This window comes from Centropristis striata, chromosome 7 (assembly GCF_030273125.1).
Source record: "Centropristis striata isolate RG_2023a ecotype Rhode Island chromosome 7, C.striata_1.0, whole genome shotgun sequence".
In the NCBI taxonomy this organism is placed as follows: Eukaryota; Metazoa; Chordata; class Actinopteri; order Perciformes; family Serranidae; genus Centropristis; species Centropristis striata.
In genome coordinates this window covers 10,700,839-10,715,762 of record NC_081523.1, presented here as the reverse complement: position 1 = coordinate 10,715,762, position 14,924 = coordinate 10,700,839, and the positions used below count along the sequence as shown (strand labels likewise).

At 41.2% G+C, this 14,924-nt stretch overlaps 1 protein-coding gene across 1 annotated transcript; it reads right to left on the bottom strand.

Annotated features, from left to right (window-relative positions):
• Positions 1-836: 836 nt before the first annotated feature.
• On the bottom strand, positions 837-3,307 carry ficd (FIC domain protein adenylyltransferase). The gene is made up of 2 exons (XM_059336517.1): positions 2,694-3,307; positions 837-2,389 (listed from the first exon to the last, which is right to left on the bottom strand). The coding sequence occupies exons 1-2, from the start codon at positions 2,962-2,964 to the stop codon at positions 1,308-1,310; spliced, it is 1,353 nt and encodes a 450-aa protein (XP_059192500.1). The 5' UTR covers positions 2,965-3,307; the 3' UTR covers positions 837-1,307.
• Positions 3,308-14,924: the final 11,617 nt, after the last annotated feature.

Here is a 14,924-nt window from a genome sequence, read left to right as displayed (position 1 = left end):
TAAGGTGTTAAAAAAAGATAACTAAATGCTAGAAAGTACATGTGGACTCTGTTGTGTGTTACACTGTGAAAGTGAATCCTTAGAATGTTATAAACTGGAACTTCAGTTTTATAAATGTGGTTTGGAGCCGGTTTTCTTTGTAATAGCGAGAGTTGATCTCACCCGCTGAATGAACTTTGAAATGAGCCACACTCGGCTGACAGCTCTTATGTTTTCGGTGTAAAGAGATTATTGCCGTCGTCTACACATCTGCATCTCTTCTCAAAACGAGAATCTATGCAGTTTTCCCATCCCTCACGTCAGAAGTCGCCATTTGTCCGCTTGTCTTGTTTTCATATTAACAGTTCTGTTTGTGTAAATAGTGTTCAGTATGCTCATTTCAAAAAGGTCACCATAGTTTGTAATAAATATAAATCTAAGTTTTCAAACAGACGGAATACAAGCTATATGTCTCGCTCTCACCACAGTGGCCTAATCAAAAAAAAAAAACTAAATATGTTGGTCTCTAAAGTCACCTTCTGTTTTATGTCCAATACTAAAAGGTGGTGTCTGTGCATTGCTGTTGTTTTGTATAATTTCTATAGTCAATGTTTTGAATTTGGTATAGAGAGGTAAGTAATAAATGGCATTTTTTTTGGTGTTCACAGTATTTATTTACCTGCTTATTATCTACCAATTTCTACATTGTGTTTTGGGGTCCTGTAAAAAAAAAGAAAGTCATGTATTTTTTTCTGGTCTAAAAGTTGTTTTAATAAAGTCATGTAAATCATCTTTGATCCCAATACGACACTCCCAGCGTTGTTCATTCTCAAACACTTTATAGCCTAAAGACATAATGAAAGTTAATAGAACACTTTTATTTTAAAATAAAATAAATAAAACATGAAAGTGCTTTACAGTGTTATGACCTTCATCCCAAAGATAGATAATTAACATACACACACAGCCACACTGAAGCATCTCAGGTCAAACATCATGCTCAGAAAGCTTTCTTCCCTTTTCACATCACCAGTACTCAAAACTTCACATCGTATTCTGATGGAAATTGATATTCATTAACACTCCTATAGGAACATGGTTACAAACTAAAACTTGGAAAAGGGTTTTCTTTTCATTGAAAGCAAACCTTAACTTAAGATATCAAGTGGATATCCTGCAGCAGCTTCAATTAATTCAGCAGGTCTAGAACCCAACCTGAAGCAAGGGGGTGATACTGGTAGGATTATGACTGAAAGACGAGGCATTTCAGCCTGTTATATGACGGGATTGTTATTAAACAGCTTTTAGAGTCTCCTCTTGTCTCCAGCTCAGTTGTGAATCGGGATGGTCTGTTTGCAGTCGGGACATGCTTGGTCGTGGCTGGTGCCCGGCAGCCCCACAGCGTGCTCTGTTGTAGAAATCAACAACGTGTCCAATGTCATCTCTGTACATTTGGCTATAAAGCGGATGAAAGGCCGTACATCACCCTCATTGGCCGTGTCTAGAGCTGCGTAATACTCAGCCCTTTGTTCTTTGCGAATAGTGATCGGTGGGTATCGCGCTTGCATGAGTACGAGGTTCATGAGCAGCCTTGACGTGCGTCCGTTGCCATCTACGAAAGGGTGCACGTACACCAGTTTGTAGTGGGCGAGAGCGGCGTACTCCACAGGGTGCAACTGTAGGGCCTCGTCAGAGTTGAGCCACTGAACCAGCTCCTGCATGTGTCTCTGCAGGTCCTGAGGGTGTGGAGGGATGTGGTGGCCCACAAACACCTGGTTGGTGCGCAGCCTCCCTCCCTCCACAGGGTCGACGTAGCCAAGTACCCGTCTGTGAATCTCCAGGATGTCACTGACAGTCATAGATCCTGTTCTGGATAACAGCGTGGTGTTGATGTACTTCATGGCCACATCCACACCGATGGCCTCGTTTTGCTCCTGCAGGCTCTTCCCCTCGACGGCATAACGCGTCTCGATGATGTGACGGATCTCAGACAGAGTGAGTGTGTTGCCTTCGATGGCCACCGTGTGGTAGATGTGGTGGTAGTAGGTTTCCTCCATCACCCGGCGGAGTGCCGAGTTGCCTTTAGGAATGGACATAAGCCGGCGCACTTTACTGTCAATGATGCTAAAGTAGCGCTGGTCAATCTCTTCCACCAAGGGAAGAGTTCGGTCCCGGCTCACTAGAGCCTTTTCATTACATGGTGAGATGGCCAAGGCCTTGGTGTAGAGGTGGTCGGCCTGGACCACATCCTTCTCCTCCTCCAGAATCGTCCCCAGCTCCGTTAGGGCATCCACAAAGTCTGGATTCATGCTGAGTGCATGCACCAGCAGCTTGTGAGCCTTCTCTCTCTTGCCCACTTTCTTCATCTCCAGAGCCAGCTGCAGCGATGCTTTGGCCTCCAGCTCCATCTCTGCAAGCACAACATGGACAGAGTCATCAGCAACAAGTGAAGAGGATATAAGTTTTCAACAACAGGGGTGGGAAATAGTGAAAACAAACATCATCGTATTGAGGACCTTCTAGTATGTATGTGATCAACTGTATTTTACACTGAATACCAACACTGACAATTCTAGAGTCAAAATACATTGAGAATTGACATTAAGATGGCTTTTACTTATGCTGTACTGAACATCTAATCTTGTTGTAACATTATTTAATAATATATTGAGATGAATAGCTCTGTTAATGAATACATCTTTTCTCGCCTGTACCTTTGCTCGGCTTGGACCTCAGAGGCAGCAGATCAAGGGCAGTAAAGGGGACAGTGAGGCTGGTAGACTGCACAGCTGGAGGCTGCTCGGGGCTCCCCCACAGCTGGCAGCGGAGCTGGGCGAAGCCCTTCAGGGCGGCGCAGCATTGGTGGTCCTCCAGCCCCACCAGGGGCATCAGGACGGCCACCAGAGAGCCGAGGAGGACACACAGCAGCGGGCCCCATCCTCCGAGGAAACGGCCGCTGACACGACACACCGTCACAGCAGCCATGTTGATCCCCGGTTAAACCCTCCATCCTCTGGTGGTACGGTTGCCCGCGGACATCCACCCCCGCCAGGAGAGCCGAGGGGCGGCTGACAGGAGAGAAAACCCGGGCAACATGACAGCTGGTACCTACTTACACTACCGAGGAAATTCAGCTCAGGTACAAAACTTTTACAGCTCGTAAGTTAGCTAACGATAACTAGGTCAGCTCGCGAGCTGTCGCTGAAACTCCAAAACACCGACAACGTTACATTAAAAGCTGGACGGCTGTTAACTTGTTCTCCATTAAGTGTACAGCTGTGTACAAAATACACATCATCGACTTCCTCAGTCTGAACGTGTGAACATCCTTACATATCATTGGTCAGCAGTATATTGAAGAGCGATGCTGATTGGCTGTAAACAGAGCAATACAACAAAGTGTTCGTAACGCTTTCTGATTGGCTAATAGTATTATATTGGTGCCCTACGTTTAGCCTTTCAGGCAAAACACTGTACAGCATGTGCTTTATTTTGGGTAAAATTATATACGTTGCCTTTTTTCCCATCAATTTTTATTTCCATGTATACTATACAATTATACACCTTTGAAGATGTTTTTTTTATTTCAATCCACGTACTGTAGATTTCTGTTTAATGATTAACCTAATATTTCTATATTTTCACTTTTAAGGTGTATCCCCACACTTAAATTACTTTCTATTCTGTTTCAAGATTACCTTTTCTTTACCAATGAAATGGTTATGTTTGGTTTTTAAGGTTATTTCTTGACTTCAGGGATGTGCCTGAGTTTGTGTTAGGCTGCAGTTTCAGCACTGCATTTGAGTTTTTTCATGACACTGCCTGTGATTGTCAGGATACCAAGAAACTAACCAAAACCCTGACCCCTAATCCTGAACTCCCTTGCAGTCTCTGCAAAGGCTTTTACTTCATGTTTTATCACTCTGGGCAAAAAGTCCCATTACAGCTGCTTCAACTGAGAGCTTAAATACTGAAATAGACTGCTCTAAATGTGTGTCTCTTCCAACCCCAGAGTTTATGACTATATTTGTCAGGAGGCCCACTGTGTCAGGTTGTTCTTACAACATTTCCAGCACAATTAAAAAGGTGGTGCACATAGCCATATGGAGCAGGACAGTGCTAGTATTTTCTTTAACCCCACAGTTTTTAATTGAACACTTCTTGCACTTCAAGCCACTCAATTCCACCTCCCATGACTACAACCATAATTAACATAGTTAATTAGCTATAAAAAACAGATATATTAATACTTTCTTGCCTAATCACATTTTTATTGTCATTCATTATTAAAGGAAAGGAGGATATTCATATTAGGATAATTGTGCATGGCATTGTCTGCCAACACACTTTCTGGGATTGGGAAGTGGAAAAAAAGATGTTTGATCTACTTTACCTTAATTTGCATTACGGAAATTAATACAAAGGTGTTTTTGCTATGGCACTTTAAATTATTCAGCATTCTTTGATTATGCAGCTCCAGCGTTGCTGCCAGTTGTCCTTCCTCTTCCATTTGTATGCAAATGCACTAACCAACAGAAGAGGGCAGCATTGCTCTGTTATGCAAACACCATAGTCATAGTACAGCATATTCTCTGAAGACTGCAGTAGCTCTCTTGGCCTCAAAATCATTTTCATTAAGATTTCTTCTTATGTAACCCAGTTTGTGAATGCAATAAAAAGGAATCTCTGTTTTTATGAAGCTTTGTAGAAAGATCCATATCTTCCCCCTCACTCTCATGTGGTGCCTCTTTCTAATAACATTTAATAATATTTCAGTTCTATTTATATTTTGCCTTCATGTCATTCCATTTTGTTAGGTTTTAAAGCTTTTGTACTTTTATTTGCATTTTCTATTTGTAGTGAAATTGCCTTTACGGACATTTCCACCACCAGGGAACAGCCTATGGTGATGAGGATTGATTCCTGGCGATGTGCCAAAGCCAACACTATTAGACGTATCTTCAACAGATGGCAGGCTATCGGCTCTAAATAGCTGATATTCACACACAGCCTGAGACTCTGCAGCAACACGCTGCCACCACAGAGGGTGCAGAGGAACTTATGAATGAACAACCATGTTGATGATTTTCTGCGGCGTTACAGATTTAATAGGTCTGTCTGAAATTTGGGGTTTAGAATTTGTCAAGTCATGTTGCACAGTGAACTCCCAGTGAGCTGTGGAGCCGCACACTAACCTCATTTACCACCACAGAGTCCCTCTGTGCTGCTCTGACCCACAGCAATTTCACCTTGAAGGATAATGGAGCAGCCATGCTTGAGCTGCATTATTTTTTCTTTACTGCTTCTATTCATGTGCTTTATCCCACAGCTCTCAAAGCAAAGTAACAGTGGCCAAGAGTGTGTTGACATTTATTACTTATTCAAAGAAAGAAAGAAAGAAAGAAAGAAACCTCTGGGGAAATATTTAATCAGCATGTTGCGAATGATTAACTGAAGAGGGGAAGGGCGACTTACTGCTGCCTGTGGGATACCCACTCTGAATTTAGTGTATCTGGGGTTCAAATCAGACTCAGTGCTGTATAATCTTTCCACTGCACCAAGACACTTTTAATATTGCTTTTTGGCTTGGAAACAGCTTTTATTCCATAATGCATGAAACTGACCTACAGCTCGTTACGATGAGAACAGGAAAACAAAAACAAAACATTCACCCGGATAACATGATCAGTATATTTTTATGTTTATTAGCTATTTTACTGATCTAACATCACAGATAAAGAAAAACATTCAAAATATGCTTTCTTAGACCCAGCAGAAAGCCCATATACAGAGGACAAGTGCACAAAAGAATGGTATTTCCTATTAATATACGAGAGCACACCTCATGTCAAAAGAGAATTTCAGACCTCCTTCAGACCTCTCTCCAGTGAGACCATTACTCATGAAAGAAAGACTGCACTTCTCTGGGGGATGGACTTATCATCCACTTCAAACTCTGGCCTCAAGAACCGCACAGAAAGGGTCGGATCATGTATCTTAGATCAGGTAACCGGGGAGCCTACGAAGGCTTCTGGCTTCATTTTGGTGCTCAGTGTGAATGTGAGCATTAGCTTCTTATGTTATAGTATCATGCAGAAAATGCCTGAAAAACTAATCATCACATCTGCCAAAACTGTTTGAATTCTAGCAGCAAATTGAAATGTTGGCAACAGCCACTGTGCATGAAAGCATTTTGGCAAAACAGAAAATGCTGAGACACAAGGAAACAGGTGAATGATGACTGTACCGTCTGTATTAATCTCTCCAAATCTTAGGTCTTCAGGTTTTCACATCTCTTTGTGGTGATGGGATACAACCTTTACTAACTCTCTTAAAGGGATGGTTCAGATTAAAGCCACCAGACTACATTGCAAATACAGTAATTTCACCTTACAGTGAAAATATTATAAAGATGGCGTACACTTATACTGATATAGATATTTTGCTGTTGCTGCACTACATTTGCTTAGCTTCTGTGTCAGTTTTTAGCGTCTGTGCTGTATGCCAGCTACAGTATTACACTCACTGTGGATGAGTACATTATGCAACCCCGCTTCCATAAATCTGAACTACCACTTTAAGGTCATAAGGTCCAGGTTTTGTTGAGGCAGTGTTGATTCTGTTCACCCCTGTGGAGGTTCGTAACACCAGTCCTGCAAGGTGTTAGTTTATTCACCATGACCAGCACTTCGAAGCTGGTGAAAAACGGTTTTGTGAAATGTGAAATGTTTTCTGTGCCTCTGGAGGAGCTTTGTCAAATCTGAGAAAGTAAGCCTGGTGGTGTCATGGTGATGTCATCTCATCTTGGGTTTGAGGACTTCACATTTATAACAGAAAACTGCTATAAATGAGTTATAAACTGGCAGTAATTGAGAGATGCAGGCATTAAAAGACATGGATATTTATCAGACTAATGAGAAGGTGTCAGCTGTTGCATTGTGGGAAATGTAGGATCCAGTGTTGCTGGATTTTAGGCCATGCTACATACTTAAAATATGAAATCGCAACCTCTTCTGCTTTGATTTTGATCATTTATTTTTAACCTAGCTTTTAAATAGTGCCCCTTGGAACTGAGGAAGTACCGTCTAACTTCTCGCTTTCTTCTTTCTTTGAATTATTTAATTGCCTTTTGTTGTTTTGAAAAAGTCAATTTGCATTTCAAGGCTCCTGTGAAGCTGACTTTATGATTGTAATCTAGTTTTTATCAAATTAAAAGTGAGATGGAAATCAATTAAAATATTTATTCCTTAAACTGAGGGTTCCTCAAATAAATCGATGCTAAACTGGTGTGAGAAATCAATTTGTTATCTGGCAGCCGTCCAGTTCCTTGCACCACAGCAGTGATATATTTGCTGCTTCTCAATATGAGGCTGCACAACAATTGAGTTTAGACTCAGCTTTAGTTGAAAACCAAGGACAAATATGGCAGAATGGGCGACTGATGAAGGAGAAATGATGGCATGGAATGAACGGCCCTCGGGTCATTTTGTGGACTAATTCTATGCCCATCTGGCATATGCTCATATGAGCTAAAAACCCCTTCAGCTGTGGAAACAGATAAAACTTAGTCTGCAGTGAAAATCATTGATGAGTGCTAATTCTGTTTTTGCTGTGTTTATGCAATTAAATGCCTCATGTCACTTTGGGATTATTATCAGAATGGAACAGTAATGAAAGGTTAGGCGTCTGTTATCTTTAATGCATATGCTTTTATCTCTGTATCAGTGTTGTTAAATGACTGTGATGCATGGAACATGAATTACAGGCTTTCTCATTAAACTGCGTGGGGGGAAAAACAACAATTTCCACTGAATATTTTGCAGTTTTATAAAAGAATAGCTTGCTACATGCATCAGTATGATCCTCACGCCAGCTGACACGTTAACTTGAAGCACACTCCAGAGATGACCTGTCGGAGACTATTAAAATAACACCCTGTCTTTTTACTACTTGCTGGAACTGTGCTTCAAGAGGTAGAAAATCCATCTGCCCACCTGGAAAAAAAGCGACCTGTCAGGGCAGGAAATAAATCCCTCTGGCACAGGCGCCTCGCCTCCTCCCCTACCGGCTCGTGCTCCTCTCTCCAGCCTCTGCGGAGCCGTCAGCCTGCTTGCCTTTCTGTCTGAGAAGAGGCTTTGTTCTGGGTGACAGAGCTGGGTGTCAGAGATAGAGGATCTTGTTATAGGGAGAGGGATGGTGGCTCTCTTTCCACTTTCTGGGTATGGATGGCTCAGAAAAGAGGGATGAGGGGGCCGTAAAATGGATGACAGCGTGAAGGAGAGCTGCACAGGGAGCAACAACTGTCCTCGACTGTCAGCATCCAAAATACCTATCTAAAAGGAGGGTTTGCGCCGAAATGCACGACCCACACCGTCATTGGCAGACTGACAAGTGATGCTACAAGACGATTTGGGAGGTCAGGTTGTCTTTTTTCTCTCTCTCTGGTGAGAAGAGCAGAGGACAGCCTGTCCTGAAGCTCCTCCAGGAAATCAGAGAGATTTAAACACCTGCAACATGATAACAGTGCACAGCCTTTAACTTCCCTGTGTCACAACAACAGTAATTTCATGTTTCCTCCATCTCCCCCTTTCCTTCAGTGCATGCTGAGACTCCCCTCTGCTGTCGTCAGAGGAGGTCAGAGGAAAACGGAGGCATGTGGCTGCCTCCCCAGGTATCAAACAGGTAATTACTGGAGCTCTGTCCTTACAGCTGTCCTGCACTGGGAGCAGGAGGAGCCTCAGTTCACAACACTGTCACATTGGGATGCTGAAGTTTCCTCTGTTGGCTCTACAGAAGGACATGAAAGACTGTTAGCCTGGGTATTCCCATACTGCCTTGCACGCTCGATTTCGAACCTGCAGGCGGTCTGGCAAATACGACCGTTTCTTAGCCCTGTTTTAGGAATCCAATCCAACGGGGAGGGACGGCGAGACGAGTTTTGTAGTTTTCTTACAGATCCAACATGGCTGCAGCAGACGCGAAACTCTCTTTCGATCTAGCTGTAGACGGCGTTTTCAATAGTTTAGAGCGAAAGTTTGATTTTACACTCCTGTTTCACCACGAAAAAGGGTGTTTTAGCCTTGCTTCCGACAGGATTTGGCAAAAGCCTAATCTACCAACTAGCCCCGCTACCGCTAACTGCTGTAACGCCGGTGATCGATACGAGCCGGGGGACAGCGGAGCCGGCGAGTGACCCGCAGCAGCTCGTCTATTGCCCATAAAATCAGTGGATGTGTGTGGCTGAATGACATGAGGGGGAAATAAGGCGTAAAAATAAATAATCTTGCAGAAAGAGAACTGGAGAAGCAAAGCAGCAAGCAACTCTCTCTCTCTCTCTCTCTCTCTCTCTCTCACACACACACACACACTAACACTGCCGGTAGACTGTGAGCAGCCAGAGCCACAACATGCTGCAGAAAAACATTGCAGAAGCAGAAATCAGCATTTTAGTCTCAAAGTAGAGATGGGCTAGTCTGGCTATGTAAACATCAATTTCTGTCGCTCTACATACGTCATCTTGTAATAACTGATACGATTGGCTAAGAGCTATGTACAGACGCTTTTGATAAACATTCGTATCGCCCAATCAATGGCTCTGGACTATTGTAAACCACGCCTCTTCTATGGAGAAATGAATGGCTGGTTTCCAGACTAATCTCATTTGTGATTAGTCTGGTTTTAGCCAGGCTAAAAGAACGTATGGTGCTTTAAAAAACTTTGCAGTTAACTTACTTCATTTAAACCATGGCTACAACTACTGTTTTTTTTTTGGTCAATATTAAAATATACATCACTCCACACAATTGACAGTTAAATGCAGTAATAATAACAAATCTAATTTTTTTGCAATCAACAGTGCAACAAAGTAAAATAATGCAAATTAAGCTTTTTTTTCTGCGAAATAACCTTTTGTCGTTAGATTCTTGCAATGCATGTTTTGTTTTGCTTTTTTCATTGAGGAAGTATAATGTTTACTTGCATTAAAGTCTTACATATATTCAAATTCTAGAAAACACTTTCTATCATGGCTAAATACTCAAATCACCTGAATGCAAACTGCTAAAAAAAAATAATGTTTTCCTGACATGTGACAATTGTTGCATGAGCAGTAAATCCTCCGAACCACATAAGTTTTTAGTTTCTAACCTCAAATACAACCCACAGGTGTATCTCCAAAATTAGCACCCCTACTGTTGGCATTCAGTTTGAAACACAGGTTTAAGATTGTGAAATGGTCACAGCATGATTAGGTATATACTCCAAAACTATTTGTTCAAGCCTTGGGGAAAAACTACTGGCATAACGACTGTTAAAAATAAAATAAAAAAAATGAACATGACTACCGGGAGTGAAATAGATACACAGGCTATGCAGGGAAACTAAGTAACATAACCTCAAATAACAACTTTGACTTTTGGTTTCACACAGGAATCGATTGCCGTCTCCTGGGTCACAGTCTTGTGTTTGTTTGACCCTCTCACCACCTTTCCTGCCCACCCTAAGTGTACCTTATTGTTCTTTATACTCTGTAGCCTTACATTCACCTCTGCTTTCACACTGTGCCTTGGCTTCCTTCATAATTACTTTGGCCCCTAGAGGGCATGGCTAACTACGAACCTACATATGTGGCGTTTTAAACTGGACAGACTAACCATGAGGCTCGTCTTTCTTTCGAGTTTTCTGAGTTGCGCCTGTCTTGTCTTGACCTTTGCTTTGTAATACATCAATGTCTGCGAGGTAGTCCAGGCAGAGTACTCCAGTGGGGTTTGAGAGTCCTCTGCTCACTACAGTACATCCAGCACAGATTTCACAATAAGGTTGTCTGTTTAGGCTGTTAGTTCTCCGCCCCCACTCTTCTGCTCAGTTCTTTTGTGAACCTTGCTGCAAAACACTGCAAACACTTGCTGCTACTGCTCATGTGTCTCATCTGGGATTTCCTTAAAAAGCTGTCCTCCAGTCTGTCATATACACAAGCTTCATGAAGACTTCCTGCAGGAATATACCCAAGCTGGCTCACTGAACTTACATCTTACAGAGAGTCCATAAAATGCAGCAATATATAAACCAGTGGGATCATGGATAATTAATTTTACTGAATGATTGCTGCAGGAGGTAGTGTGGATGCTTTTTCCACGTGGCTTCTTGCCTAAAGCCTGTAGAGACTGGACATGATTTATTCAATCCGTGCTCCTAGCTGTCTGTCCTCTTTCTCATTGTCACAAAGGCCTAAAGGGAGCCATTTCACATAGAGACACCCTTTATGAATGACTGAACAAAGACAATGATTTGTGTTTGTTTTGGGGGCAGTAGAATGAACAGGCAGGTTTTTACATCTGATCTTTGGTCTTGGTGATGTGTTGAACATTGGCGTCTTTGCTTGTTTGTAGCATATATCTTCAGATTAGATGCTCTCCTTCATATTCGAGGTCCGGCCCTTCAGGCTGGTCACCTGCTCAAGGGCCACAGCAGGTCCGGCGGGTGACTATGATCCGCTGGAAAGACAGGAGACAGAAATAATTAGGTCTCCACTGAGCAGCAGTCATTACCAGGAACCTACCTCAGGCGGTTCTTGCTGTTTCACTTATATCTCACTTCCACACTGGCCTGCGCCACTCAGAGAAGGGGGTGTACGAGCCGCCAGCTCTGTCAAATGCATCAATTCCAGCACTAACAGGCATATCTTACAGCACACAGCGATGACTCAGCAACTGTGGGCAGCTCATTATTTTCTTCACCCACCAAGAGATGACTTGCTGGTGACTTTGTTTGGTTTCTTTGGTAACGTACAGGGGGGCGTACAAAATAAAATTATAGCTCCTTATAACACGATTAAATACAACACAATACTACCGGATGGCAATGTTTACTTATGTGTGCTCCCCTGAAAGTGCTCGCCTTTAGCTGTTTTGTAACTTGTTTATGAGACTTTGCAAATGCAGGATGCATGATTTTGTGGCAGGGGAAACTAATCACTTTGTCTGAGTGGAGCTGTTCTCCCAGCCTGAGATTGGATTGCTTTTTTAAATGTGCCTGCCTGCAGCGACACACACATATAATATTATAATAGTCAGTCATAATGTCTACTGCCTCACAAATCAATTGCTATTTTTTTCCAGTGGTGGACAAAGTTCACAACTCCAGTACTTGAGTCAAAGTCAAATATTACTCCAATACAAGTGGCAGTCAAATTTTTACTTGGGTTAAAGTACTGAAGTATTAACAAGAAACTGGTTAAAGCCTATTCCACCTTCATTTAACAGCTGGAAGTCAAAAGTAAATAGCAATGTAGAAATGGAAAAAAATAACTTAATAGATCAGAAAACAAGAAAAAGAATATTTAAATTTAGGAATGAATAGACTAAAAAGGAGAATCCCAAATAAAAAAATAATATAACAATATACAGCCCTGAAATGGTGTTGTTGTTTTTTTATAAAAATATTTATTTATTTTCTTCCCTATTATTTATGTATATATGTATGAACATCATTACACTTATCTATTTTTTCTCCTCTTCTTTTTCTTCTTTTTCCAACCATATTATTATCGTATATACATATTTACATTGTTGTTTATCCTAGGTTTACAATTCTTTGTTCCTCACTATAAGACATAAACATTTTTGCAGGAATGCTACAAGTATGAAGACGATGGTATGTCAACTCCTGCAATGAAGTTGTTGTTGTTTTTTGAGTGTTCACAAAGCACATTTCTGCACTGTAAGCAAAACGGTTAATAAATATTATTTTAATAGCTTCAAATAATAGCTTATTGTGTGTACTATAGCTAGGTGTGTTTATACATGGCACTATATGCTTTATTTTAGGCCCAGTAGCATGCAACACAGTTTTTTTTTACAGTGTATGTAGTAGAGGGTCCCTGCTCAGTCACTGCATCAGGTAGTAATATGGTGAACAAGGTAAACATTATACCTGCTGCATCAGCTGATGATTGCCTTTACATTTTAATCATATTAACATGTAAGAGTCCTGTTATTACTCTGATTCATATGATGCCACAGATGTACAGATTATTACCATCTAACTGATTCATAATTTGGAGGCACAGCACAGTGGTGTGATACTGTGATTATAAGCAGAAATCCCATGATCATGAGCCTCGGTCACTTTGAGGATTAGAGTTGTTAATTGACTTTTTCATTGCAATATCATCTGTCCTGATCACTCTAACAGGATTTAGATGGTTAAAAGCTGTGCAGATGATCATATGAAACCACAGATCCAGAGCCATATTGGATTATCATTGCGGCATAATTTATGACATTTCTGCTCGATCCCATTATCCCAATTTCCCTGATGTGATAGGTAGTTTTCTAATAAACGCTTCAGTGTGGAATATGTGTGCTCAGTGAGATATAAAATATACTGATATTATGTTACATATTTTTTTCAACCAGATGGTAAGCATCTTAATAAGTACATCTTATTCCTAAATGCCTGCTTTCAGTTTATTTATTAAGAGGGAGATCAAACATTTATATTTTAATTATGATAGAGGCTGGTTTTGTAAATGGATGAAAAACAAATGTTAGAAAAGTTTTACATCCGGATGAGTTTTACATTATTGTAAAACTGTTGTTTCAGCTTTGTTGTCGCTGTGGGCTCAACCTGTGTTTTGCACTTTACTTTCCCTCAGGCTGCATTAGGATCCATCAGTGGTCACCGACACAGACTGACCTGTCGTTTGGCATCAGATCTGCTCAGTTGTATTCTTCTTTAAAAGCGAAGAGGTCAAAGGTCGCTGTAGCAGCTCTTTTCCAGCCTTTTAAGCTCTCAACTTTTCTCCTGAGTGTTTTCTCCTCGGCCACTCCTGTGTCACATAACCTCCTCTCCTGCGGCGGAGTTCACAGGCAGTTGCTCTCTGTCAGCTTCTCGTCAAAGCTCATAAATTTCTAGTTTGACACAATGGCAGAACAGCAAGACTTGCAATGTGGAAAAACCCATTAAGTACTTCTCCCTTTAGCTGGGAACTATATGTGTAGAGAGTTTTTTGTATTAGCAGAAGTGAACGTGAAGAAACCTGCTCTATATAAGTAACTTTAAAAAAAAATCTTTGTGTGGAATTTCATTTTTGTCATATTGTGGGTAAATAACATCAGGGACGGTAATGTTTCTGTTTCTGTATAAATGACAGATGTATCTCTAGATGAACTCTTCTCCTCCCGCTGGTCTGGGTGGATTAAATCCTGTTAATGTAAAGATTTAACATGGAGCCATGTTAGTCCATCTGTGCAAACAGTCAGCTCTAATCCTCCTGAGAGAGTGTGTGTGTGTGAGATCACATATGTCAGGGCATGTGTGTGTCCTCTGCTGTCTTGTTTTTCCCCTTTGCTCCTTGTCTATACACAATCACAAGACAAATAAACATTAATGGCTGGAGCCTCTCTTCATCCAAGCTCAATTTTCTCAAAGTTTATAATTTCCTCCTGGTGTAGATATACAATACAGACATCAATATAGTACAGTGGGATTTTCCTGGATTCCCCACATCACTTTAAATAATAATATTAATAATAATAATCCAAACAATGTACTACAGATTTAACTGAGCACAGGATGTCTTTATTTCAAATCTTGTTTTGTTTACAACTCTTTTATGAATTTATTAAGTCTTCCACGGTGCCACACAGTACTCAGGGTTATTTTAATGCATATTAATATTCTTTTTTATTATATTAAGAAAATAAGAAAGAACAAAACGTATTTCTGTTGTCAACACAATGTGCTTCACATAAAGAAAAAAAAAAAAACAGCAACGGATTTACACACTCACAGCAAGAGGGTCGCTGGTTCCGGACTGCGGCTCTTATGTGTGGAGTGCATGTTCTCCCCGTGTCAGTGTGGGTTCTCTCTTGGTTCTCCAGCTTCCTCTATATCAGTGGTTCCCAACCTTTTTCTTGAGGGACCCACATTTTTACCATTGTAAA

Coding starts and splice junctions, on each gene's coding strand:
- ficd (XM_059336517.1), bottom strand. CDS start 2,964: ATGGCTGCTGTGACGGTGTGTCGTGTCAGCGGCCGTTTCCTCGGAGGA. Junction 2,390..2,693: donor GAGGTCCAAGCCGAGCAAAG/GTACAGGCGAGA, acceptor TTGTGCTTGCAG/AGATGGAGCTGGAGGCCAAA.